The sequence below is a fragment of the Dermacentor albipictus genome, chromosome 7 (assembly GCF_038994185.2).
Source record: "Dermacentor albipictus isolate Rhodes 1998 colony chromosome 7, USDA_Dalb.pri_finalv2, whole genome shotgun sequence".
In the NCBI taxonomy this organism is placed as follows: domain Eukaryota; kingdom Metazoa; phylum Arthropoda; class Arachnida; order Ixodida; family Ixodidae; genus Dermacentor; species Dermacentor albipictus.
The window spans coordinates 25881132-25906559 of NC_091827.1; the positions used below are offsets into that span (position 1 = coordinate 25881132).

The 25428-nt window shown below is 45.1% G+C and overlaps 1 protein-coding gene across 3 annotated transcripts in view; it reads right to left on the reverse strand.

Moving 5' to 3' along the window:
- LOC139047758 (spectrin beta chain, non-erythrocytic 1-like) overlaps positions 1-25428 on the reverse strand; it is a 242785-nt gene that overhangs the window by 343 nt on the left and 217014 nt on the right. For 2 of the 3 annotated variants that reach the window (XM_070521780.1, XM_070521781.1), the window contains exons 62-79: positions 25118-25304; positions 24221-24421; positions 22625-22720; positions 21838-21972; positions 20825-21007; positions 18946-19137; positions 18347-18502; positions 17796-18013; positions 15849-16137; positions 14572-14754; positions 13871-13993; positions 12732-12935; positions 10552-10773; positions 9493-9772; positions 7662-8051; positions 4474-4635; positions 2766-2891; positions 1188-1231 (exon numbers count right to left, since the gene is read on the reverse strand). In XM_070521780.1, coding sequence (XP_070377881.1) covers positions 1188-1231; positions 2766-2891; positions 4474-4635; positions 7662-8051; positions 9493-9772; positions 10552-10773; positions 12732-12935; positions 13871-13993; positions 14572-14754; positions 15849-16137; positions 17796-18013; positions 18347-18502; positions 18946-19137; positions 20825-21007; positions 21838-21972; positions 22625-22720; positions 24221-24421; positions 25118-25304 — 3391 coding nt within the window. The remainder of the gene's footprint in view (positions 1-1187; positions 1232-2765; positions 2892-4473; positions 4636-7661; positions 8052-9492; positions 9773-10551; positions 10774-12731; positions 12936-13870; positions 13994-14571; positions 14755-15848; positions 16138-17795; positions 18014-18346; positions 18503-18945; positions 19138-20824; positions 21008-21837; positions 21973-22624; positions 22721-24220; positions 24422-25117; positions 25305-25428) is intronic. The other variant, XM_070521782.1, reaches the window with a different exon arrangement.

A 25428-nucleotide genomic window follows, 5' to 3' on the forward strand; every position in this document is an offset into this window, starting at 1 on the left:
TATTATTACCGAGTGTAATGTTCCAAATGTGAAATGCAATTTTTTGTTTAAGTACCACGGTTAAATGCCGAGGGCAGCATCTCTGTGTACGTGGACGAATAAACGATCTCTTCACACACATCATGGTAAAAACTGCTTTTCTTTACCCAAGCACACAGGTGAAGGTGTAACATTGTGCACATGGATTGGCACATTGATGTCGCCTCCCGAATTTTCCTGTCTTCTCGCAGCATTCCAAATGCACCTCATGGGGGGCCTCCTGTCAGAGCGGTCTGGGTCAAGTACAGTAGAACCTTAAGGGGGACCAGAAATTTAATGGAATAAAATGGAGTTTGTTCTAAGGAGAGGCCCTTGAAATGTAGCACCCAATCAACTGTGCTGTGCACAAAGCCAAAATTGTCACTGGGCTTGCATTGACAAAGTCTCATCTTTAGGGTTGTGCAAAGTAGTGATTTCTGATACTGAATTGAATAGGAATTGGATAGTGCTAGAAGCGTATCATGTCGAATAGTTTTTGAATAATTAAATATTGTCACAATTAATATAGAACGATGTTCACATGCATTCTTAACATTGGCATGCTTCTGTCATTACATAGCACATAAAAAGTGTTATTTATATCGTACTTAAAAAGATATTGATATTCGCCCTTGTCTGCTTAAATGTCCTTTACTGTTTACTCACTTCCAATTGAAAATTGTTGTACGTGCTTCCGTATATAGTGGATCTATGTACAAGAAAATGCACAGGAACTTTGACAGTACAGGGCGAAGAACAGTGCGCATGACAGCGCCAAGAGTACGCATGGCGTGTACTCCCCCGAGCAAAAGTATACAGACCAGGAGGTCCTTGACTAAGACGGTTTTCTTCTTCGCCTAAGCATGTTACTTTACACAGAACTGCAGTACAAACCTGGCATTGCAAGTTTACAATGGACTCGTCAATTTTAGTTTGTGCATCTAAATAACGAATAAATTAAGTTTTTTTTTTTTCGGCAAGCACGTGGCCCACATACTTTTGTTCATGGGTGCACACGCTAACCCAAATTGGGAGAAAATGACTAATTTACACTGCCTTAAACCTGTCTTGCGATACCACGTTCAAGGTGATGCCGACAGTTTGACATTGAAAATGTCGCCGGAAACACAGAGGGACAGCATACGAACAACAATGAGCTGAAAGCATACCTCTCTGTACTGTACTTTGTCTTCTCCACGGTTTTTGCTGTAACCTGGGTGGGAAAGGGAGTTAAAAAGAAAACTGGTCACAATTCTGCGCTGCTGCACAGGTGACATTGCATGTGCATTAAAGTGTGAACAAAACCATGAGTGTTTAAGTAAAGTAAATCAGAAAACAACTTTAAACACCGCTGTACAGAACATCTATAAATGTGAGAGCACTGTGAAGGTCTACAGAATGTAGTGGTGTACAGCCTATTCTTTCATCAGGAGCAGTCAGCTATCACGCCTACTGATGGGTTGCGATTTGGAGCAATTGCTACAGTATGAGCTCTGTTCTATGCCCAGATTAAATATTTCTAAAACTGCAAAATGTTTGGAAAAACCCGTGTGGGCTTCCTTTGTAATTTCATTGTCCTTTGCACAATATTTCTTACACTTAGTAGCAAGTTTTTGCAGAACTGACTTGCCAATTCCTAAAATAGCATAAATTCAATATGGAGCCCTTCAGAGAAAATAAATGCTAATAGGTTTAGGCACGACTTCCAAACACAAATCTGTAGCCTGTGTTCCTTATATGTTGAGCACATCAATTCCTGACCAATAGAGATGTCAAAGGAAAACGCTGTATAGGCTTTTTTTAACACTGCTATTTGTGCCATTAGTAAATGCCATCGTACAATCTTTTTGTGAGATTAGATAACCTTTATTAGAAACACGCAGTGGATGCACACATTAGAATCCCAAGTAAATTGATCTGCCATCAGTACAGGCCAACGTCTGTAGAAATCCGATACAGAAGGGCCTGTCATGAGCACAATAATAGTCAAAATATAAGTAATTTGAAGACCATGATCTACCACAATTTCTGCTTAATTACTTGCTGTTGTTTCCATAGGCACCGTGCCAGCCGATTATGTTCGCTCATCTCCCCTACGTCGCAACATAAGCACTCAATGCAAGCGCAGTAGAGCTTTTAGAGCAAAACAATGATATGCATGATGTATTGAACATGGATATAACAAGTGATATGCTATGCCGAAGTAATTCTAAGGTATTTTTTACTGACATGTCTGTAGCAAATGTATGATTACATGCCTATGAACGAATTCTGCCCGTGCATCTCGCACAACGAAGAGACTTATGAACCTGCTCAGACACACTGGTCTCTGTGAGATCCTTTAGTTTGTTTAGTGTTGTGGCATGTTCTGTGTGTTTTGCATATCTCGGCTGTGAACTGCGCATACCATTTCATTCTTTATCATACCCATCTGGAGTAGCATGTTAGGTGTGCCGCCAGGCAAACCTCTCTAGTAATTATTAAAGTATCTCTCTCTTTCTGAGTGCTTGTAACTAATATCGGACATAACAGGTATTTTCATGTCAGATGCAACTTTGCTACAGTGACGCTTGACTGCACTGAACTCTTAGGTAGTCACTGAACATAGACAGTATAGAAAGCATGCAAAAGACCAGGAGGGAATAGCAGTCGGTAAATAAAACAAGCATGCCGGCACTTTAATAGAACGATAAGGCAATGGTGATTGTGGGAAGGCGAGGACGGTGCTGCATCAAACTGCAATTTACCTCTCCTCCATTCCTGGTCACCGTCGGAAAGGGTCCCCGCGATGTCCGAGTCCGAGTCCTCCGGCCGACGCGGCTTCGGTGGGGGTTGGCTCGGCAGAGGCGGGGCCACATAGGTAGGAGGAGAGTCTGCATCAGCAAGACGGATGCTCGGGGGTTTCAAATGTGCAAGCGACCATTAGAATGATCACTATTGATTGACTGATAGGCGGGGCTGTGACGCTGACTGAAGAGAAAAATTATCTGAGCTGTATTAGTAAAATTACCCTTCTACAATACCAAAATGCCATGGTTTTGGTAAGGGGAAGTTTGATAAGCCAGAAATAATTCCAAGACAAAAGACAAGTGACGGCACTGACTTGAAGTTCCCACACCCACTCGCCATGATGTCGTGGATTTTGTCGTGGCTCGGGCCTATTAAAAAATTTTTGTTGGTGAAGGTTGAGTGTATTGTATTCTAAATAAACCAAACACACAAGTTAGCAAGTTTCAAGGACTTATACTGTAGTATGACAGCCTAAATAAAAAAACATTAGATACATTAAAATTTTTGATGTCACAATGGCGTAGCAGTGCTGCAGTTTCGGCGTGAAATTCAATTATACACAGAACTTTGACTTTTTGTTTTCTCTCATAATAATCGACCTGTTACTGTGGAATTAACAAAAATAGAGTTTTGAAAGAGTGCTTTATTGGTTCAAACTAATTTAGTGTCTCTCTTTAGTGGCCCCTTAACATGATGCTACGGGAGATGCCATGTAGTAGAGGGCTCTGGATTATTTATGACCATCCACTCTTTTTATTAAAGTTCAGCTAAATCTAAATTCACAGATGTCTTTGTTTTTCCTTCCATTACCATCAGGATGTGACCGGTATATCCAGGAATCGATTCCATGACTTACGCTTAGCAAAACACCACAGCCACTGAGCTATCATGGCAAGTTGAATGATTAAAGGCGTAACTGTCTTCCATGTCATGCAACTTGCACCTGCCACGGTGTCTCAGTGGCCACAGCATTCTGCTGCTGTGGACGCTGTCACAAATTCTATTCCCAGTCGTCGCACCTGCATTGCAATTGGGGCAGAATAAAAATGCAAGCACACTTCTAGATCTAGGTGTATCTTAAAACATCCCAAGGCAGTTGAACACACTTCCGAGCACAGCCTTTCCGAAGGCCTCTGGACTAGGGAACATATACCAGGAACGCGTCTCTGTGGGTTGACATGCAACAAGGGAGTATCTGCTTTTCAGTAAAGTATATCTCAACTCCTTTGTGGGCCTAAAGAGAACCTCGTGTGCAACCCTTCGACAACACAAAACTTGATGAAACACAATGTGCCTTACTAATAATTTTAGTGCTTGCAAAAATGATTTTATAGTTAGCAGTGGCACAATTTGACCAGACAGTCTATTTATAATGTTTTGTCAGTTTCAGTTTAAAGAAGCAGTGCCATGCTCTTTGCTGCATTGGTTAGTGTGTCAGTAGTGAAACTTTTTTAAGGGGTCCTTCAGCTTTTCAGCGTAAAACAAAAGGAGTTTACTTCAAAGGACTTTAGTTCACTTTTGTGACAGTGTTATACGGTAATTCGAAGCCCGCCACCACAGAGCAGCTTTGGGACACAGATGCTTAATTAATGTGTGTGTGAATTTCTTTACCATTAACTGCTTTCACAGCAATCATTCTTGCATGTTTGGAAAGAACCAACTTGCCTTCAAGACCACTTGAGCTGTAGCCGTCTGCTGAAGTTCGATTTATAGTTGGTGGCGTCCCAATCATGGACGATGGGCGGCTTCCGTAACCGTTGTGCACATTCGGGGGCGAATGGCCATCCACCGAGGACTTGTTGGCTACCTCCTCGGCTAAAAGGTTGCCTGTTCGCCGAGAGTTGAAGCAATCTTTAAACGTTCTCGACAAAAAGCACAAGCAGTGCTGCTCAAATCGTACAACTGTACAATGCAGTCTGAGCAATGTCAGTGTTAAAATTATTAAATTATGGGGTCTTGCATGCCAAAACCACAATCTGATTACGAGGTACGCCGTAGTGAGGAACTACGGAAATATGGACCACCTGGGGTTCTTTAACGTGCACCTAAATCTAAGTACACGAGTGTTTTCGCATTTTGCCCCCAATTAAAATGTGGCCACCGTGGCCGGGATTCGATCCCACGACCTTCTGCTTAGCAACCCGACACCATAGCCACTAAGCAATCATGGTGGGTGTCAGTTTTAAGCTAATGCTTAATGGCACAGATCTCAGATCAGTGTAGAACAGTGAATTACAATACTCGGAACTCCTAATTTAGCAAACTTCACTATAAAGAAACTTTAAATTTATTGAGTTATCTCCACTCCCCAAGAGCATGCTTCCATAGGTGATGCATTATTTCTGCTGATTTAGTGAAGAAATCAGCAATTTTGATTCGCTGTTCTGGTTTAACAATGCCTTCAGACAAATCACAGTCTCTGTGACAATGTAATGCATGCAACCAACCAAAACCATTTGTCGCAGTCCATTTTGCCAACTGGCCTCTCATGGCTCCAATAACCAGTTGAAAGTATTATTGCAATATCTCACAAATTTCTTTTATTTCGTGTAGAGCCTTACTACATGCGTAATCGCCTGTCTTGCAGCAACATTTTTCTTTCTTTTTCTCTCTAAACATCAGATCACTCAGTCTAATTTCACTTTCAAAGACCATGTTCTTTCATATGCAAAGTTTTCCATCGCAGAGCGACGGGTGGCCAAAAAAGCCAAGGATAACAGCAGCATGAACACGTCTGAGGCAAAGGCTCAGAAAACCTGCAAAGTCTTGGCTTAAGCTTTGTCAAAATTTTTTAAACTGTGAGCTGCTTGTTTTGAGACACCTAACTTCAGGATGAAGGTTCACTGCCTAGGTAAGTCAAACGTAACTGGAACTTCTACCATAGAGCAATAGCTCACTTCACACTATGAAAGATTTGCATCGAATCATGCCAACTTTATCCAGTCAACTATGCCTAGAGCATGGCTTATAATGACTGGCAAGTGCAAAGAATTTCGGACCCGAAATACTGCTAAGGCTAACGAACTTTTGCAAACGTGCTTGCAAAAAGCATGCTTTTGTAGAAGCTAAAATCAAAAGTAGCCCTATTTAAGTCTCTCATTAACGCACCCTTACAGTTAGCAATGCAGGGGTACAGTAACAATAGAAAAAAGATGATCACAAATGACTGGCGATTGGAGTAGCGACATTTTGATATGCTGCGCTTCAGCTGACGAGAGACGATAGGAAGGGTGCCAGGCCGTTCCCAAAGCTCTCACTGAAGCGTAGTCCAATAGACGGTTGTGGCTTTTGACGTTTGCAGTAGTAAGTTCATATTTAGCCCATTAGGTAGAGCAACTGCTACAAAAGGCTTCAGCGTAGCCACTAGCGATCTCTCGAACCAACACACATGTTTCTCAAACCGAAACATTCTTCATGAGAAACCTGCAACAATTTTTGTTTGGAGCTTTGCGTTACTTCACAACAGAGGACGAGATACTACAGGGCTATGCAGTACTTGGTAATGCAGACTATACGGACAGAACAGACAGACGAAGAACAATCACTACTACTAGACAAGAGGCTACATTTCACGTGCAAAGATGACAAAACACACTGAAACCAAATGCAGGGATAACTTGATTAAGCCAGAGGTTCGAAGCGGTGACAAATGCAAGGGGGGAGGCAGTGTGTAAAAGCGGGAATGGCTAGTGCGTGGCTGCCGCAAAAACAAGAGTGCAAGTAACGCATTCTTCACAGTCTTTTTTGAGTTCACGTAAACACTTTTGAAAAAAATGAGAAAGCTCGACAAGTCAAGCACTCGGTGTTGCAACCTCCTTCCTGTGTCACAGACATCTCTTGCAACTGCCGTAGTTAATCGTAGAAAAGGGCAGCAGATTCGGGGTAGGTGTGTATCTGGCTGGGTATGGTGGGACAGAACATTACATCGGAGTAACAGAGACTGTCGCAAACTCTGCACAAACTGATAAGACATCTACCTGACCTAGTCAATGTTTCTGCAAATGGACAATGCGCATTCACCTGAGCACCAATGTGCAGGTAGAAAGAAAGCATACTGTAAGTTAACATTAAATGCTTCTGAGCCAGTCCCGAGTCCCAGCCAAAAGCTAAAAAAATTCTTTGCTTTTGTACAGCTTTTCTTTGCGGCCGTTAAACCAAGCGCAGGTGCACATAAACTGTGCATCTCTAATAGGATATGAGTAGTATTAGCGAGTGAAGACAAGAAAATTGTGCTAGCGTTGTAAAATAATTCGCTTCGTTGTTATCCCTGTGACAAGTCGCAGCGCAACTGCTGTTAATCTCATTTCATTTGACTTTTCAGACTGCTTGTGCCAGGCGCCGTTGTGTCTCTAAAGACGAACTATGATTGAACCACTCCAGGTAACAGTCACTTTTGGCTCACATTTCCATCCTTTCAGAGCCTGCAAAGGAGCATTCACTAACAGCATTTTTTGGGGAGGACACACATTTCATAATGAAAGAGGACTGATTCAAGCTGGTCCTGCAGTGCTTAAGCGTTATATGACTTGTGTTACTCCCATGCCATGAGCTTTGTTGGAAACATTAATTTTCTAGATGGGAAGTTGCACGCAGTTCCCAGTTTCGATCTAGCTCAGCTCGGAAAAACATGACTTCAATGTAGCAGAGATCAGACTAATGGCACAATACTCTGCGTCCCAGCTTTGAACATCCTTGCAGATCATCTGAAGGCACATCAGGCACAACCGACAGCGAAGTATTACAAGTTTGAAGAACAAGGTTGCCTTTGAGACTGCCCAGGCAAAAAGACCCAGTCTTGCAGAGAGAAACCAACTATATGTAAATTTGTTTTTTAAAGGAACCAGCATCCATACCAGCATGGGAGCTGCCTCGTGATGGCAGCATGCCGGAGTAGGATGGTGGTGGTGCAGGGGCGGTGGCGCTGTGCGCCGACTGTTGAAACATCTGAATCTTGCTCTTGACCGACGAGCCCGCACCGTCTGGGACGTCGAACGACGCCGAAGAACGAATAGACGAGTTTCGGGGAGGAATCGGGGGCTTCTCCCTTTCGACCCGCGTCGCCACTTGTGGCGGCGCTGCGCCAACACTGCCCTGCGGGTGGGACGACACCACCGTGTGCCTCATTTCCGGTGAGGAGCAAGGGCTCGGCGTAGACGACTGGTCCCGTCTTCGCCTGTCGGCCAGCGGCGTTCCGCTTGTGTCGCTGTCGGCTGAAGAAGGTGGCCGGTGTGACACGTTCGGCGCTGTTCACGTGACGCCGTCGACGAAGAGAGGACAGATGGGAAAGAAAGAAAGGGCGATGCAGAGTCAGCAACGGCAAGCTCGACGTGACAACTACGGCTGTTCTTGCCAACCAGAGATGGTGAAATGTTCGGGATGCTGCAGTGATGAGAGAGTAGAAGGTTCCGCTTCGAGGTGGTCAAGGAGAAGAAGCCCGAGTCATAGACGACGCATGCAGCGCGGTGGACCAGTCTCCGCCATGTCGCGTTCCACCAGAGAGCGAGCGAGAGAGAACTTGCCGACGACCCAAGACAAGAAAAAAATCAAAAAGCTGCAGTGCGCCAAGGTGCTTTGGTTGTTCTGTGTGCTCCAGACATGCAGCATTGCTCGCTTTTTGAAGCAGCGTGGAGACAAAAGGATTGAAAGCACCGCAACCTCGGTTCAGCCGGCGAAAACTTTTGCACAGTCTTCAAGCAGTGCTGGATTAGTGCAGCAGAAGGCAGCGTGCCATCAGCAATGTTAACCATGGTGCAAGAGGAATTCATGTTAGTGCAGTGTAGAAATGACTAGTGGGATGACAAAGTGCTTGGTAGTGAAGCTTGAATTATGTTATGCTGCTCAGCTCCTGATGATGTAACCTTAAATGCATAATCACTAGGACAAAACACGTCATAATTCAGAAGGAAGGCAGTATCGATATCTAGCTTATGACAATGATGGAGAACTTGTTAGAATCAAATTGATAATCCTTACAAAAGTTGATTTCTGACTTTGTCAATACGGTCATCCTGCATCGGCATTTCTGACCAATACCGTCGTCACACATCCATTCTCAATGATAATTGTTAGATATCTTCTTTAAATTCATCGAGCTTGTTGCGAAGATCAAAAAGTATACACATAAAAGGAAATGCCACTAGTACCAAATAAACCTAGGTACTTGCTTGAGAGCTATTCTAATGACAATGATTTCTAAAATTGATGTGGCTTTGATATTTATTTTGCCATAACAGGTGCGAAGATATTAAGTTCATTCTCTATTCTCCGCTCACTACATTGTTGTTTCGACTGCTCTACAAAAAAAAAAAGTTTAGGAGGCCAAATTTTGTAGGAAATTTCGACAAAAGTGCTCAATGACCATTGAGACTGCTTGTGCAACACGGCTACAAGTCCCAGTGTATTAAATGTCACAGCATTTAAATGCACAACATTAAGATTGGTCTGCACAGTGCATACGAAAGCGGCATGGACGAAACAACATGCTCTTAGCGATTTGCAAACACTGGATGCGTCATGCACAAAAGCAAGGAAGCATGCATGGAAAGCACAAGGCATGAGAAATGCGTGCATCACATCACAAATGATCACAACGTAATGCAGTGTGGCCGAGACATGACAAAACATCTGGATGACAGTACGGCTACTTCGCTACGTACCGCATAAGCCCGGGCGGCCAGGACTTACCTGAGGCGTTCAGGCTTGTGCCGAGGCCGGTGCTCTTGCGAGCTTCGTCGTAACTGAGCAGCTGCAAGCTCGGCGGCAGAGCGGCGTGGAACGAGATCTTGTTGACCCAGTCGCTCATGGACGTCTCGCTGTTGGCCACAAAGAGGAATTCAACGCCGTCGGCCAATCTCAGGCGGAAGGCATGTTTCTTTTTGGTGTAGTTGCTTGCCTTCGTGCAGTGAGCTTGCAGCAGGCTGACAGGAGGTGCCGCCGCATTGCTCTCGACGAAACCCTCTTTATCCTGGAACGAGATTGACTTATTGATTTTTTTAAAAAAGGGTTCATTCTTTATTCTCAACATAACAAAACTAAGAGCTGTCACTGAACGTTCAAAACAGCTTTCAGCCAGTAGGAGAGAAGTCGAATAGAGAGGACTTACAGCAGCTCAAATGTGCATCGTTCGAAACTCCACTTATCGGATATGAATTTAAAATTTGGGTTGACCTGCTATATGTCTTCGATAACGCCATTTTGCTGTCACTTCATTCAAGCAAGAATTTCGGTTAACTAAAGCTCAGTGGATTTCTTGGGCAGAGCAAATTAAGCAAGCAACAGCCAATAAGACAATGTTAAAAGTAGTCAAAGTGTGCCCGTGTTTAATTTTCCAGCTGCTGCCACAGATTTCTGAAAAAAACTACCAACTTAGGATAAATCACGCAAACCATTTGTTTGCAAACAATACCGACAACATAGTGCCACACAAGGCACCAGCACAGGTTGCTGGTGCTACACGTGCCATTGAGGCGTTCTCCTCTGCTGCCACCAAACGAAGGTATACATCTGCTGTGGTGAGCCAATCAATCAATCAATCAATCAATTGGTGCAATGCCCTCAACTTAACAACATGCACTCTCCACATCACCTCCTCCTTTTCATAGTCGAACCATTTCATCATCAAAATCTGTCCTGCTCAGCAAAGAAAGCTTTTCTTTAAAAGCATGGTAGAGAACGTTGGACGGACATTTAAAGCCACTCTGCTTCGCCCAAGCATTTGTGCAACAACGCAAGCAGGGATCTTGCCTTGAAGAAGCAGAGCAGTTGACCGCACAGCACAGTGTAGAACGTCTTCCACGAGCGGATGGTTGCCTTCTTGCCACCGGACTGCAGCTCGTGTTTACGGTCGAGGAAGCCTTCCATCTCCACGGCTGGTAAGCCAGCAGCGGTGCGCGATCGTCGGAAGCTCTGAGCGCGCCGCCGTGTTGTGAAGCTTGGGGTGCGCTTCAGTTTCTTACCCAGTTCCACCTGGGAAAAGAAAATGCACACACGAAAAAAGAAATTGTATCAGAAGTAGTTTATGATGATTACATGGAAGAATGTGATGGCATTTCTGTGTTTATGGTGCACCATGACATGATTCATACGTTTGCAGCTGCTTGTTGTTACTAGATCTACAATGTTTAGAGTAATTCCGGTACTCAGTAGATGATTCCCTGCACATGACAAGTAAGTTGCGGCGTATACTAGAACACGAAACATATGTTCCCAATCTTAAAATTTTGTATACCTCTTGCAGATACATGCTGAATTATGTTTCCAATCCTTGCATTAGGTATTCAGTCTGAGGTTTAATTTACAACCCAAAAGAAACGATTTCACATTTTGTGACGCTACATAGAGTCGACTGCTGCTGTGTTGTGAAACATTTGGCAACTTGGGGTCAAGACATCAGGAAAAGTTTACTGCAACAAGTAACCTAAGTTACTATACAAGCCAGCTGCAGAAGTCGCAAATATAGCAGTGACACAGAACGACTTAATAATAGCGGAACTGTCCACTAAAGAATACTACCAGCAATAGCAACAATACCAGCAGCTCGTCACTACGTACGGCAAGATCCACTTCTAAAGGGACACTGCAGGGCAAAATGAGTTGAGCTCATTTTGCAAGCAACCCACAATACCAAAATACAAATTCGATTCCAATTCAATATTAGTACCAATTCAATTCAAGAACCAATACCAATTCTCTTACTGTATGAGGAGACTCGGTAAGCCAGAAACGATGCAGGAACAAAAGACAGGTAGTAATGCCACCTTGCAGTTGCCGCACCAGTTTGCCGTAATGTCATGAACTTTGATGGCATCTGCTCAGGCCATGTTCTCACATCTAGCGCTTGGTGGTGCGTGTTCCTTCTTTTTGTTTCCTCCGCTGTTTATCATCAGCAGAAGTTGATTGAAATATTGAAATCGTGCTGGCTTGAATAATGACTCTGTACTGTTCCTTACTGTACATGGCCCACATTGATCCACGGAAATCTTTGTGCTCATGTGCTGCACTTCGTATGCAGTGAAAACATGGGCAAGAGCGCAAATCCATCAACTAAGATAAACGGCCATTCTGGAGATAGTCAAATGTGGTACAGGTGGTGAACAGCGTCTTTAGCTGTGCGAAAAGGTCTGAAGTGTAAAGGAAGCTGTGTAATCACGCAATCCAATGCAAACGCTCCACTTCCACTAATATGTAAGCCTAGAAAGCCAATTAGTCAGCTCACAAAGACTGCAAGAACTATCAACTGTCTTTAAAATGCCCACTACACAGAGTGCAGAAAGCTACATTCCTCATAATTTGACAGGACTGAAGTTTTAAAAGTAGTGATGATCATCCAGCCACCGCATTATCCCGTAACAAGTATCCACTGCATTGACTTATTAACCGCTCAATGGCTCGAGGTCTCACTGTATATTCGATGAAGAAAACAAGGGCATTGAGTTGAATTGAAATCTAAAACTAATCTAAATCTAAAACTAATTGAATTGAAATCTAAGCAGGTAACTCTGGTGCTCCAATCGTTCAGCTACTATTCGAATGATGATTGGTACATGGATTGGTTTGGTCTTCGTGCTTGTGGCTTTAGACTTTCTTGTGGCTTCATTTTACTGTTGCCTGCTTCTATTGGCGTAAATTTCCGAGCAATCATACTTCTTTAAACGCAGAAGGCAATAAGACCGTGCATGTGGATAACCATTGCAAACTGCTGCATTTATAAAGCAATATTTTGCTGAACACTGTCAATTTGCAAAGGTAACAAAGTCGTTTAAGCCAGCAGGACGAATCTATGCACTAAGCATCGTTCCCATGATTGGCTGAACTGCCATGCTTGCAGCTCTTTCAAAAAATTAGCACCGGATTTCCTTCAAGTAATTTTTTTAGGAAGCTCTATGCTCCAAATAGATTCTGCAGTGAAGACAAACACGACTGACCTTCATACTCTCGGCCCTCTTCACTGGCGATGTGACCGGTGTTGAGAGGGTGCTCATGGCCTTGCGGTCGCTGTCCAGCGACCTCTGGGACGGTGACTTGACCAGACCGCCCACATACGATGGTGCAATCTCGCCATTGCTCTCGGCGCTCAGCTGTGAAGAGTCCAGCGCCGGACGGCGAAGGCCATCTTCGCGCATGCGTTCCTGCAAGTTCCAATAAAAAAGATGGATTGCTAATGACAATCACACCTAGAATGAGCTGCCATAAGAAAAAGATTGATGCAATTTATACAGCATGCACCGAGCTTAAAATTTGCCCTATATTAAAAATATTTCATCACGTCAAACAGGTGATGTTTACTCAGCAGAATGGCACTTGCAAACGGGGTCACTGTGCAACACAATTAAGGAGTGCCCGAGGTGAACAGGAGAGTTACAAGCTCAATGAAAATGTTGTGTGAGGTGCACTTGACACCAAAAGTTTGAAGACCACATATGTCGCAAAATTTTGTTCTTCTCTGTAGCCTGCGCACGCAATCTTTAATTACGTCCTGTTGTCAAATAAACTGCCTCTGATCTAGTCTGTGAGGGACGTTGCAATGGCTAGCTCCGAGTCACTCCTAACCACTTGGCATTCTTTAGAATAAAATATTTACGAACACATTTTCTTTTCTTCATTACGTACTCTGCCAACATTAGAATACTGTTCCACTAAATGGGAGTCAGACCCACATCCTAGTGCTTGGCAGTAGAATGTCACGGTCGCTGACCCATTCAGAAAGGCCGACCTCAGATTCGCTAGAAACAAGACATGCAACAAAAGAGCAGAGTCAAAAGATAAGAAAAAGAACCGTTTTCTTGTTTTGTGTGTTTCATGCAACTTGTTGCAATTAAAAAAGTTAATTTCTCTTAATTCTAGTGATATAAGTATGCAGAGAAAAAAGAAAAAAGAAAAGGCAACTGCACCCTCGCATGCAAACAATTTGCAAAACTGAACGTATGGCACATTGCATCGAAGTTTTGACGTTTCTATCCGACTTGGGCACAACTGTCAGTACGATTTCACTACATGCGATGATGTGACGTTTTTACAGATGATAACAGTAATGGCTGGAGCCTGAAAGGGTTGCAAGACTCACGTCGAGGATCCTCTGGTGCTCCTTGCGCTTCATGGCGTCCACCCTGTCTTGTTCGCGCTTTTGTTCCTCAACCCTGAGCATCTCTTCCTCTTCCTGCTTCAGCCTCTTGAACGCCTCTTCCAGCTGAAGTGGGTGAACAGGGGGAATGTCGGGAGTAGGGTAAAGATATTGCGGGAGAGTTAAAACCAACAACAGTGCGTACCGTTGAGCTAGTTGCTGCTGCACGGTCATCAAAGTGAAATCAAATTTAGAGCAAGGCTAAAACTATGTGTACCGACACTTTAAAAACATCGCGAGATACAAGACATGCATATAGAAAGAAACAGGGAAGACATCACAGTGCTGCCGTGGTGTCTTCCATGAACTAGTAAAACAAAAAAAATCTGCGATCATTCAGAAAGTTTGAATTAAAGCTCGTTGATTATGCTAAGTCTGCAAACTGCACAATGGCGGATAGTGTGGAGTTCATGCTCCGTTATAATGAAATAGTATTTTACAGTATCAAGGTGCTTCTTTGGAAGTTACAACTATGCACAGGTTTCCAAGTACATTTCTAATTGGCTTGTGAATACAGCAAGTGACACGTGCAGTTCACTGTGGGGGGTTTGAGAAGTGTTCGACTATGCTATCTGAGTGGTCGTAGAATTCGACCCCATTTGGAAGCTGCGTGTATACTGCAGCTTTTTTCCCGGCGAGCATACCTTGGTGATGCGTTTGACGGTGTCAAAGCGGTCTTCCTGGGCTTCTACGGTCTTCATGAAGTCGTCGTGCTTGCGGATGAGCTCCTCTACTGCCGAGATGGAATCGGCGCGGTCGTCATCGCGGAGGAATGCCTCTCGACTTGCCAGCCACGTCTCCAGCTGGTCAGCATCACGAAGGAACAGCTGCAATTCACAGAGACAAACGTTGTCAACAAGACCGTGGGGTAACAGCGATGAAACACTGCAAGTCCATCCAAAGCTACCGCTCTACCTAATGAACACATTTATAGTCGAGCACACACGTCGATCCCACTTAACGTGAACTTTCAGCTACTACAAACAGTTTGTCAACAGCCAAAAAGTTTCGCAAAGAGTTTTTGAGAGAATCATACACTTACAATAGTTCGGTGCACCGCTCAGTTTGTTTACAGCGAATGGAATGAAGAGGCTGCGATTCAACAAGGCAGGGGTGGACCCCAGTGATCTCAATATCGTCTCCTACTTCACAGCTCACTCCAGCATTCTGTATATGCCAGGAGCTTTACCATAACCATGTCGACAGCTTGACAAGCTCATGGAGAACCACCGTTTTGTAAAGAACCACCGTAGCGTGGAAATTGCTTAAACAGAGTTCAATCACCGATTCCTGCCAAAAAATGTAGTGCAAGTCATTTTTGGAAATAAAGCATCTTTTCTGCACCTTGCCAAGTTCAGTATTGAAAGTTCTAAGGGCAAGTCCAACTATAACGAGCTTATGATATAGCAGACACAATTTGTGCAGTGAAGGTGTTCGTCGTATCCTGGCTCAACTGTAGCACACTCTAGCCTCAACAATGCAAGACTATCATGAGAATGAAGAACAGAAAGCAATGTGTGAGGTTCTCACCAAGATGTGCACACATATGGCGGAATGGTGCCCTGCAAGTATTGGTGCAGAGACATGAATGCCTATTGCATTCCTTCCCATACCGCGTACTACTTGCAAACAGAAAGCAATTGCTTCAAAAATTAAAATTCACAGCCAATCTATAAAGTTTTGGCTTGATGAGCTTTCTTTACTTGCTGTAAACCAATGCACACATGAAAGTTTCTCACCAAAGTCAACACCCAACAAATACTAATAAATTTTTTTTTACAGAACAACTGCTTCTGCAAAGAAAATCCATTCATAGAAGAGAAGTCTGGCTTACTAACATAAGCAGGTCGTAATAATTTAAACGAAACATGTGATGCATGAGAAAGGAGCCTTGCACGCGTTTGAAGGCTGCAGCACTCACCTGCAGGTCCAAGCTTTGGTCGTAGATCTCCTGCCGCCGCTTCCACGTGTGCTCGAGCACCTTGCGCGACTCGGAGAGGCGTCGGATGCGGTCGCGCACCTCGTCGGACATGAAGTGGCCACTGGCAATAATCTTGTCGCCATTCGCAACAAAACGCGAGAAGCTCTCGGCACGGGCATCCATCTCTGCCCTGTGCTCCCTGTGGCGTGCCAGGAGGGCTTCCGCACCCGTTACATCCCGGGCGAGCTCATCCGAAGTGATGCGAGCCGTGATGTCGTTAAGCCACGCCCTGAGAAGTGAGAAGCAAGTGAAGTAAATGCCAAGCTACATTCACACTTCAATTCATAGAATCCTGACTCTGTACAAGTACCCCAGCCGAACAAAAACTGCAGTAAATTCGGTGGAAGCTAAAGTCAATCGATCGACTGATTCGTTCACTCATATGTAGGTTCATGAGTGTATTTACGAGTATGTGTATATATATGTATGTATACAATGTATGTGTATATTTGTATGTACAGTGAAATCTCGGTACAACGAACTTCAGGGGACCGCGGGAAAATGTTCGTTATTCTGAAAGGTCGTTATAGTGAAAGCCCAAAAATTAGCCATAACAATAGCATTTCAGTAACGCAAGCGTCCTACCTTTGAAACGGTACCTCCTTGAACTCGTTTCTCACACAATGCACACGTGATCGTCAGACAAGGCACATTTATTTGAAATAGTCCGTGATCGTCTTCTGACGGGTGCAGCACAGACTCTGCAGCACGAACGATTCCAGACCGTCCGCATTCTTATGCACGCCTTCGGCCGCCGTGCCGCTTTTGGCTATAAATATGCGGAGTTTTCGCAAGCAGTCCAACGCATCTGTGGCCGACACGGACTCGTCGCGGTCTTCGGGTGCTGCCGTAACGTGCAGCAAGATTCTTGCTGGTGCTTAAAGATTTTCTCCTTATCTTTGAGAATCGTGGCGATCGTCGACCGCACCACTCCACGTTCTTTAGCCACGACGGTTTGTTTCTTCCCGTCTTCTATCTCGCGAAAAATCTCTACTCTCTCGCTCAAAGAAAACTGCTTTCGCTTCTTCGCCGTGCTTAGGGTTGTTGAGCTCATGGCAACGCGAACGCCGGCACGCACTTCTAACACAATAATATAACCAGAAGAAAAACAAGATGGACAGGCCTGATACGGGTGACAGCGCGCGAACAACTGAGAAAACAAGCAAGAAAAACGTGATGCGTCGTCACCTCCGCAACAGGAAAAAAAAAAGAAAAGGCCCACTTCAGCGTTAATTCCTACTTTTTTTTTTCTTCTGCCGCACCGTCTCAGGTTTTACGAGCCCATGCTCCCCGCCTCTCCACTCACAAAAGCGCGTCGTTGCCTCCGCAACGGAGAAGGAAAAAAAAAAAAAGTCTCCGCCCGCATCTTTCTCCTTCCGCGCCATCTCAGGTTTTTGCGGGAAGCAAGTTGCAAGGCGGCCCGCTCTTCGCGCTGCGTCGTCTGCTAGCTTAGAGCTCCGACTGCCGTGACGGATACACGGAAATCTAAGAATCCTCGCATTTCGGGATATGAGTTCGTAGTACTGAGGTGTTGTTAAGATGACACGGAAATTAAATAACGATCGTTATTCTGAAATGTTCGTTATTCTGAAGTTCGTAGTAGTGAAATAGTTTTACATTGAAACTATAAGCATTCGGCACGGGATTTCATAAAAGTTCGTTAATCTGAAATGTTCGTTAATGTGGTGTTCGTTGTAACGGGGTTTGACTGTATGATGCATATGTGCTTGCATGTATGCTGTTGCCGAATATTCTGTAGAGAGGGCTGCGGGCCTCGTCAAGCTGCCTACTGGAGCAGCTTTTACTTGCAGCCTCCTCCATCAAGTAGATTGAAATAAAGCTATTCTATTCTTCTTCTTCTTCTTCTTCTATGAACTGCAGACTCACATGAGTTCACGGTACTCGTCGAAGTACGCCTGCAGCTGCTCGGCCTGGTGCAGCTTGTCGCCCCGCTGGTGTGAGCGGTTCATCAGCGTGCTCCAGGCATCAGACACTTCGTCCTGCTTGGCCTCGATGTGTTCCCGTGCATCTGGGAACGTCTCGGCCAGGCGACGGGCCTCACGAAGCAGCGTCTCCACCTGCTCCCTCACTGCTGCCAGGTCTCTCTGCAATCCAAATGGATGGACAGGACTCAGAGGCTGATGGGACTGTCGCGACACTTTTTGCTGTGGTGACTTTAACCCGCCATCAGGGCCACAGATCAGAAACATTAATGGCTAAGAAGATTATGGCAAAGTTTCAACGAAAGTTTGCCACCCATCTTGTTGCTCCATCTTCTTTTGCAACTTACTAAGCCTCCACTCGTAGCAAGACAGGCCTATTTGCAGTGTCGGAAGTGTTATCTGCCAAGGCTTATTGTTTGTCACCCTTCAAGGTCTTTTCACGTGAGGAACTGGACATGTACGACAACTTAATGCCAACGAGTCACCGAGACCTACCTGGAATCCTTCATGACGTCGGCTCAGAGCCTGGATGCTCTCCAGGTCATGACCAAAGTCCTCGTTGAGGAGCACCGCTTCTTTTTCGTAAATCCAGCTGATGGTCTCGTCCGCGTTGCGGTCAAATGTATGCACCTGTCTAGCTCCAGCCAAAGCCTGCATTAAGTGTGAAAATGAATTACCAACAACACAAAATTTAGCATCCCGCAGCACTTGAAGCTTCACACCAATTTGTTGTAATGTTACTTTGCAGTCGTAACACGTAATAGCTAGCACAACAGGTAACATAGCACTGTAACATCTAACTCACTGCTGATTTGTCTGATTCTAACCAGCTTTTGGCACTCCCAGACTCTGTATCGACCACAAATGGCTTTCAAGACTAGGCCCTCACGGCTGCGCTCAGCTACACCATACGCCGCCACCGCCGAATGGCATGAGGTATACGCTGTACAGCAAATGGCGTGTGGCCCTGATATTATCGCACTTGGACTTTATGCAGAACATCACAATGGCGGTGAAAATGCACCTGGAGTGTCCATATAATTGCTACCGCATTGAAGCAGAAGCTGGCAAATGAGTGAAAATGCAGAACGTACGTCTTGCCGAGAGGCTGCGCACTCCTTGCACTCCTCCCAGAGTTTGGCGACCTCGGCGCAGCGCTTGGCGACGGTGTCACTCTGCGGGTGCCGTTCGGCGATCAGCGTCCGCCCAAGCTGCTGGACCAGCCGCACTCGGTCCTCGCTGCCTTGCAGCGTCGTCAGGAACACGTCGAACTTCTGCATCAGGATCTGCACGGAAAACCAGTCATGTTTATCTTTGTTCATACCCATTCGCACCTAACTTGCTTGTTGCAACAGTCAAAATGCACACTGGCAGAGAGTGACCAGCTTTAGAACTGTCATGCATTCCCCGTTCCTGTGGAAAATATTATACTAGAATTCAATCAAATCTCAAGAGAAAGTCAACAGTTCCACAGAATGGTTACATACTACTTTATATGGATGGCAATAAATGCTAGCATGACATTTTGTATGAGCATTCTTCTGGCTCGGCTCTCTCGCAAGACGTGCTGGGCTAGCTTTTGTCCAGTTTCATCACAACATCACCATTTGACATTTGTCATCACTATCATCAGCCTACTTGCTTCCACTGCAAAATAAGGACTTTTCCAAGAAACTTCCAATTACCTCCATCCTGCGTCATCTAAATCCATCACATTCCAAATCTTATCAGCCCATCCATTCGTTGCCGTTCGAGACAGCTATTCTTCTCTCTCGGCACCCAACCTATTACTCTCATGGACTACTGGGGATTTGTTTTATATACAGTAAAAGCTTGTTAATTCGAACCGCAAGGGGAAGCCGCTTCAGTTCGAATTAACGAAAGTTCGAACTAACGAAAGTGAAGGAGAGCAACAGTACACTGCGATTTGGAAGCAGTAGGGCATGTCAGAAATTTGGCGTGTCAGAAAGTGATGGCGTGTGCCGCGGGCACACGCCATCTTCAAGTCGAAGCTCTGGGTCCGACTGTGCCACACCACCGATGTCCACCGAAACGAACGTTAGCCGAGGCTTAATACTATCACAATGATTCGCGACGGCCGATACCTCCTAAGCTGAAAACAGAGGTGCACAACCGATGAAGACTGCCGAGACAAAGACGCTGAACATGTGAAGGTGGCGAAGGCCCTGATTCGTTGGTTCTTGATTGCAAGCGCAGCTGCGACGTACTTGATTCGCTGTGTTTTGGCGCTTGCCGTGCCATCTCCGCACAACATTAGCAGCTGTACAAGATTTGCAAAGCCTCCGAGATTCGCAACGGGCAAGAAGTCTTGGAGGTTACGTAGAACGGAGAGGCGGCAGCCGCCACTGCCTTCTGGCTGACCCCGCGTCGGTTAGATTTTTTTCCGATTTTGCCTTCTCTCGCCGTTCTCTCCGTTTCGGAGGCAATACAGCCTTGTGTGTAGGCAGTAGGCGCTTTTCTCTGGCCGTGTGCCAGGTGAGCGTAGTTCGAATTATCCGTGAGGGAACCTTCTCGCGTTCGAATTAACGGACTCTTTTATACATAGACTTCTGTGGAGCTTGGCCGGACCAAATCGTACAGTTCGAATTATCCATAAATTCGAATTATTGAAGTTCGAATTAACGAGCTTTCGCTGTATTAAGTCAACCTTCCAACCCCCCTCTTCCTTTAAGACTATGCTCAGATATCATTCACCCCCATTTGATCTCAAACTCACATTTCCACATTTCTTATATGTCAACATCATGCCTATGATCATGTTCTGTCGATCTTTCTATGGATCTTATCTTCCTTTTGAGAATCCTTGAACCCTTGCTAGCCTTCAACTTTTGGCCTTATATTGGCAGAGTACTGTGATTATATGCCTTTATTTATGAGGCTATTGGTAAGTGCACAAATTTTCAGACGACGAGAAGGAAAAAAGAGAAACGTGTTCGTTAGTTGCTAACTCACTTCAACACGCTCGAGGTCAGTTCCATAGTCCTCCGAGCCCGCAATAGCTGTCTGCGTCTGAATCCAGTGAAGAACTTCGTCCGTCTCCCGCAGGAACGTGTAGAACTTGGCGCTCTCGGACAGCTTCCAGCGCCTCTCGGCAATCTGCTTCTTCAACCTTGTGTACAGCTCTTCCAGGTCCTTCTGCTCAAATGCCAAACACAAAGAGAAAGAAGTTGTAGTGTTATATAATCGGGAAACCAAATCAAATTTTGGCAGCAGCTGAAGCAGCACAACAGTTGGAGTTAAAGTTATTTTGCACTCATGACATGTGATGGCTAATATAACATGTAAAAAATGGCTGTGGCTTAGGTAAGGTTAAGCCCAGGATGCGAAGCATACTAGCCTTTATTTTAGTTGAACCACTGTTTAGCCTGGTGAACTGCTGTTGCTTGGCTATATTTGGTTCGGCTAGACGAAGAAACAACTCATGCGTTACTCTGCTTCGCCTTCAAGAGTGGAACGCGACAACATTCCCGTCGACCCGCCAGCGACTACGCGCCCCGCATTGGACGCGGTGAGCGTCGAGCAACGCAGCGTTCGGCGCGGCAACGAAATGGGCGCCTGAGCAAGCGACGCACGAGAACAGCTCGTTTCTAAGGCAACACCGCATTCACTAGAGGCGCTTTTGTACCCCTTTGAAGCATCGTACTCGTGGCTCAGTGGTAGCGTCTCCGTCTCGCACACCGGAGACCCTGGTTCGATTCCCACCCAGCCCATCTTGCAAGAGTTGAGCCAAAGCCACTTCTCCTCTGTCGTGACGTCACGGTGTCACGTGGTATTCAAGGCGACACCGCCGCGCCTGAGGAGCTGGGTTGAGCTCTCGTAATATGCTTCGCATAAAAATTTAAGTGTGTTAATTCGTATAAATGTTACATTTCAATATGTTGCACAAAAGAGACTAGACACTAATCCTCCTTTACCATTACTGGAATATGAGGCGAGAGAGAAGCGCCTATGGCGGAGACACGCACCATTTTAGCGCTGATGTTGGCACTGTCGAAGTGTCCCCGGTCCACCAGCTCCGTGCTCTGCTTCATCAGCCGAGTGATGTTGGCGTTGAAGCCATCGACGTCACGATCGACTCCATCCAGCTTCTTTGTGAGTGCCTGCAGACGAGACATTACCCAAAACAAAGAATTTCCAAATGCAATACCACGCAAATGTGCAGCTCAATGAAAACTTCATGTAAAATATGCAAGAACATAATGTGACCACTCTGTGTGATGTAGTAGACAACGTAATGAGACACCTGTGGAGACGCCGTCAACTCAGCCATGAGCTGAGGGATAGCTTCCGAGCTCGGCGCATTGTGGCCACGAAAATCGAAAGTAGTGACGTCTATATGAACGTCCAAAATCAAACATGAACTGCACGCCAAGGTGACGTTCAATTGGCTAGGCATTGTGGACACCACCCCGCTTGGCCATAGCCTTCGCAGTACTAAGCATTGAAGAAGAAGAGGGAGCGCCGCAAAGGGGATCAAAGGCAATCTTTGATTGCCAATAACTCTGCTTCTGCTGAACGCATGCAAGTACTTTTTACGGCAAAGTGCTTCTGAAATAGCCTACTTTAAATTCAAATGCATTTTTTTTACTTCTGTCAACTTAAAAAGAGAAAAAAGTTTTTAAACAGTGCTTCAAGGATTCTTTAAATTCTTGGTATGAGTTATAAGCATGAAAATGTGGTACACAGTGGGAGAAAGTCAGATCCTTAATATTACCACTGTAACACAAGCTGCATGGAAAACACTGGACCCACCAGGACTGAATCCTCATCCTTTCCAAGGTCTGGGCTGTTGACCACGAGGAACTTTTCCTCCATCCAGGCCTCGGCCTCAGTGGCTTCACTGTAGAACTGAAACAAAGCATTACACAGTCAGTGAGGAACAACTGCTTATATCCTCAGGTCACGCAAAGCCGTGTCACTTCCACAAGCACATATTTCGTATCAATTATTTCAAATTAGATGCAGATTTCTTGCCCCATGATAATAAGAGAAAATCTTTGTGTACAGCTAATATTGTGTACATTCTGAATAACCATCTATAAAACGGAAAGGTCAAGTATCATTTGCTGCTATATATCACTTTTTCATATCAACCTACTTACTACAATGTGATATTTACAGAATACTGCAGGTAACTCTTCTGGCCCAAGTATTAGTGCCTGAGTAGGGGCACCTATATTGGATAATAATGAGAGAAAACAATGCTATAGCAAAAATGCAAGTAATGACATGTAAAACGTTGTAACAAAGGCAGTACAAGAAAATAAAAATTAAAAAATGTGGCGATCTGCTAGCTTCAAAAGAAAAAAAAAGGAACTGAAAAACACTTCAAGTAATTGAAACATGTAATCAGTTCTAAAATAAAGAGCACGACATGATTGTTAAATGACTGTGCTCTACATTCTTTCAAAGCTGTCCATCACGACAGCCAGATGCCCATTATTCCGTCCATCGGGGCTTCCCATACAGGTTCTTCTAGATCTCTCAAGACTGCTCAATGGCCACAAATTGTTGAACTGCCCATCATGACCCATCAAGGCGTACCAGGTCCGCTAAATGTTCATTCATTATCCATTATCTACGTCTGTCATCAGAATTCAATGCCCATCAGGACAGCTAGAGGCCTAAATTGACCATGAACTAGCCACCAAGATCCATCAAGGCCCTGATGGGCAGCCAAATGATCATTAGTTGTCTATAAGCCGACCATCAGCTGGCTATCAGCCTATGTCAAGGCACACCAGGTAAACCAAAGGCCTTTAATTTGTCCATAAGCTGCCTGTCATCTAAACATAAAGATCTACCAAGGCCCATCAGGACAGCCAAAGGTCTCGATGTTCTCTGTAAGCTGTCCATCATCATCATCATCAGCCTGGCTACGCCCACTGCAGGGCAAAGGCCTCTCCCATACTTCTCCGACTACCCCGGTTATGCTAATTGTGGCCATGTCGTCCCTGCAAACTTCCTAATCTAATCCGCCCACCTAACTTTCTGCCGCCCCCTGCTACGCTTCCCTTCCCTTGGGATCCAGTCCGTAACCCTTAATGACCATCGGTTATCTTCCCTCCTCATTACATGTCCTGCCCCCTCCCCCCCCCCCCAATTTCTTTTTCTTGATTTCAACTAAGATGTCTTTAACTCGCGTTTGTTCCCGCACCCAATCTGCTCTTTTCTTATCCCTTAACGTTACACCCATCATTCTTCTTTCCATAGCTCGTTCTGCCATCCTCAATTTAAGTAGAACCCTTTTCGTAAGCCTCCAGGTTACGCTGTCCATCAGTTAACTATTATAATCATTAAGGCTTATCAGGGCAGCCAGAAGGCCAATGCCTAATGCAAGTGCCTTACCGTGTGCGATTCCAAAGCGTCAAGCAGGCGCAGCCTTCGGACACTGGCTGCGTCCTTGAGCCTGCCCCAGGCTAGCTGGAGTTCAGTGAGTCTCTTCTCCACCTCGGAGGCCGCAAAGTGACCACTGCGGATCATCTGCCGCCCTTTGCTTCCGACCGATGCCACCAGGGGCTCATGTGCTTGGATGTCTGCTTCCAGTCCCTGACGGAATGCACAAGTCGAAAAGCTCTGTTAGGTTAGACTCTAATTAGCATACATGGCTGTATTGACAAAAAAGCACTTTTTGATATAAATATGGGTATGATCACTCTCTATAGCCCTTTAATGGCCAACACTTCTGTCCAATATTAGTGCGAAAATGGTCCTTGAACTTTAAGGCACTTCACCCATAAATTATGCTTTCAAAAGTATTCTCTGTGGGCACTCCCAAGGTTGAAAAGTATGGATAAGTATGGATTAGTATGAAGCAACGGAGTGCCACTGGTTTTATTCGGCGCCAGAAAAATTTGGTAGATTATGCCCATGCATCTGGTGCCAGAAAAAGCATGAGGCTGCCTTTGTAAGATGTTCCACGGGGATTATTTACTCGATCCCAATGCCATGTGGATAAGTGCACATCAGACAAACTGAACAACGTGTGAATGATCGATTGAGGAAGCATGCACAGTAAGTTATGAAAAAAAAAGAGGACAAGTTTATGCACTTGGTTACGTGCGTTGTACCATGTGGGTGTGAGCTGCGATTTTTGTTAACCGCATAACTGCCGCTATGTTTGTCAAAACGCTGCAGCAAATTCGTTTGACATTTACAATGCTTATTACTCGCTAAGCCACCCACCATTTAAAGCAATGATCCAACAAGCCGACGCGACAGGAATGCAAAACCGCAGCGACTTGCCTGGTGTTTTTTCTGCAGCGACTGCACCGAGGACAGACTCGTGCCGAGGTCGGCCGAGCTGGCCAGCGGTTCCTTCTCCCGTATCCACGACATCTCGTCGTCCACGTCACGAAGCAGCTGCTGCAGCTGCAGGGCTTCTTCCAAGTTCTCCCGACGGATCTGGAGCGGCTCGTGCAGCGACGTGTACCTGCATGTGACAAGGTACAACCTTAGTTCAAACAAAATCAAACTAAATTATGGGGTTCAACGTCCCAAAACAACATGGAGGCTATGAGAGACACTGTAAAAGGTGGGGTTTCTCCAAAATAATT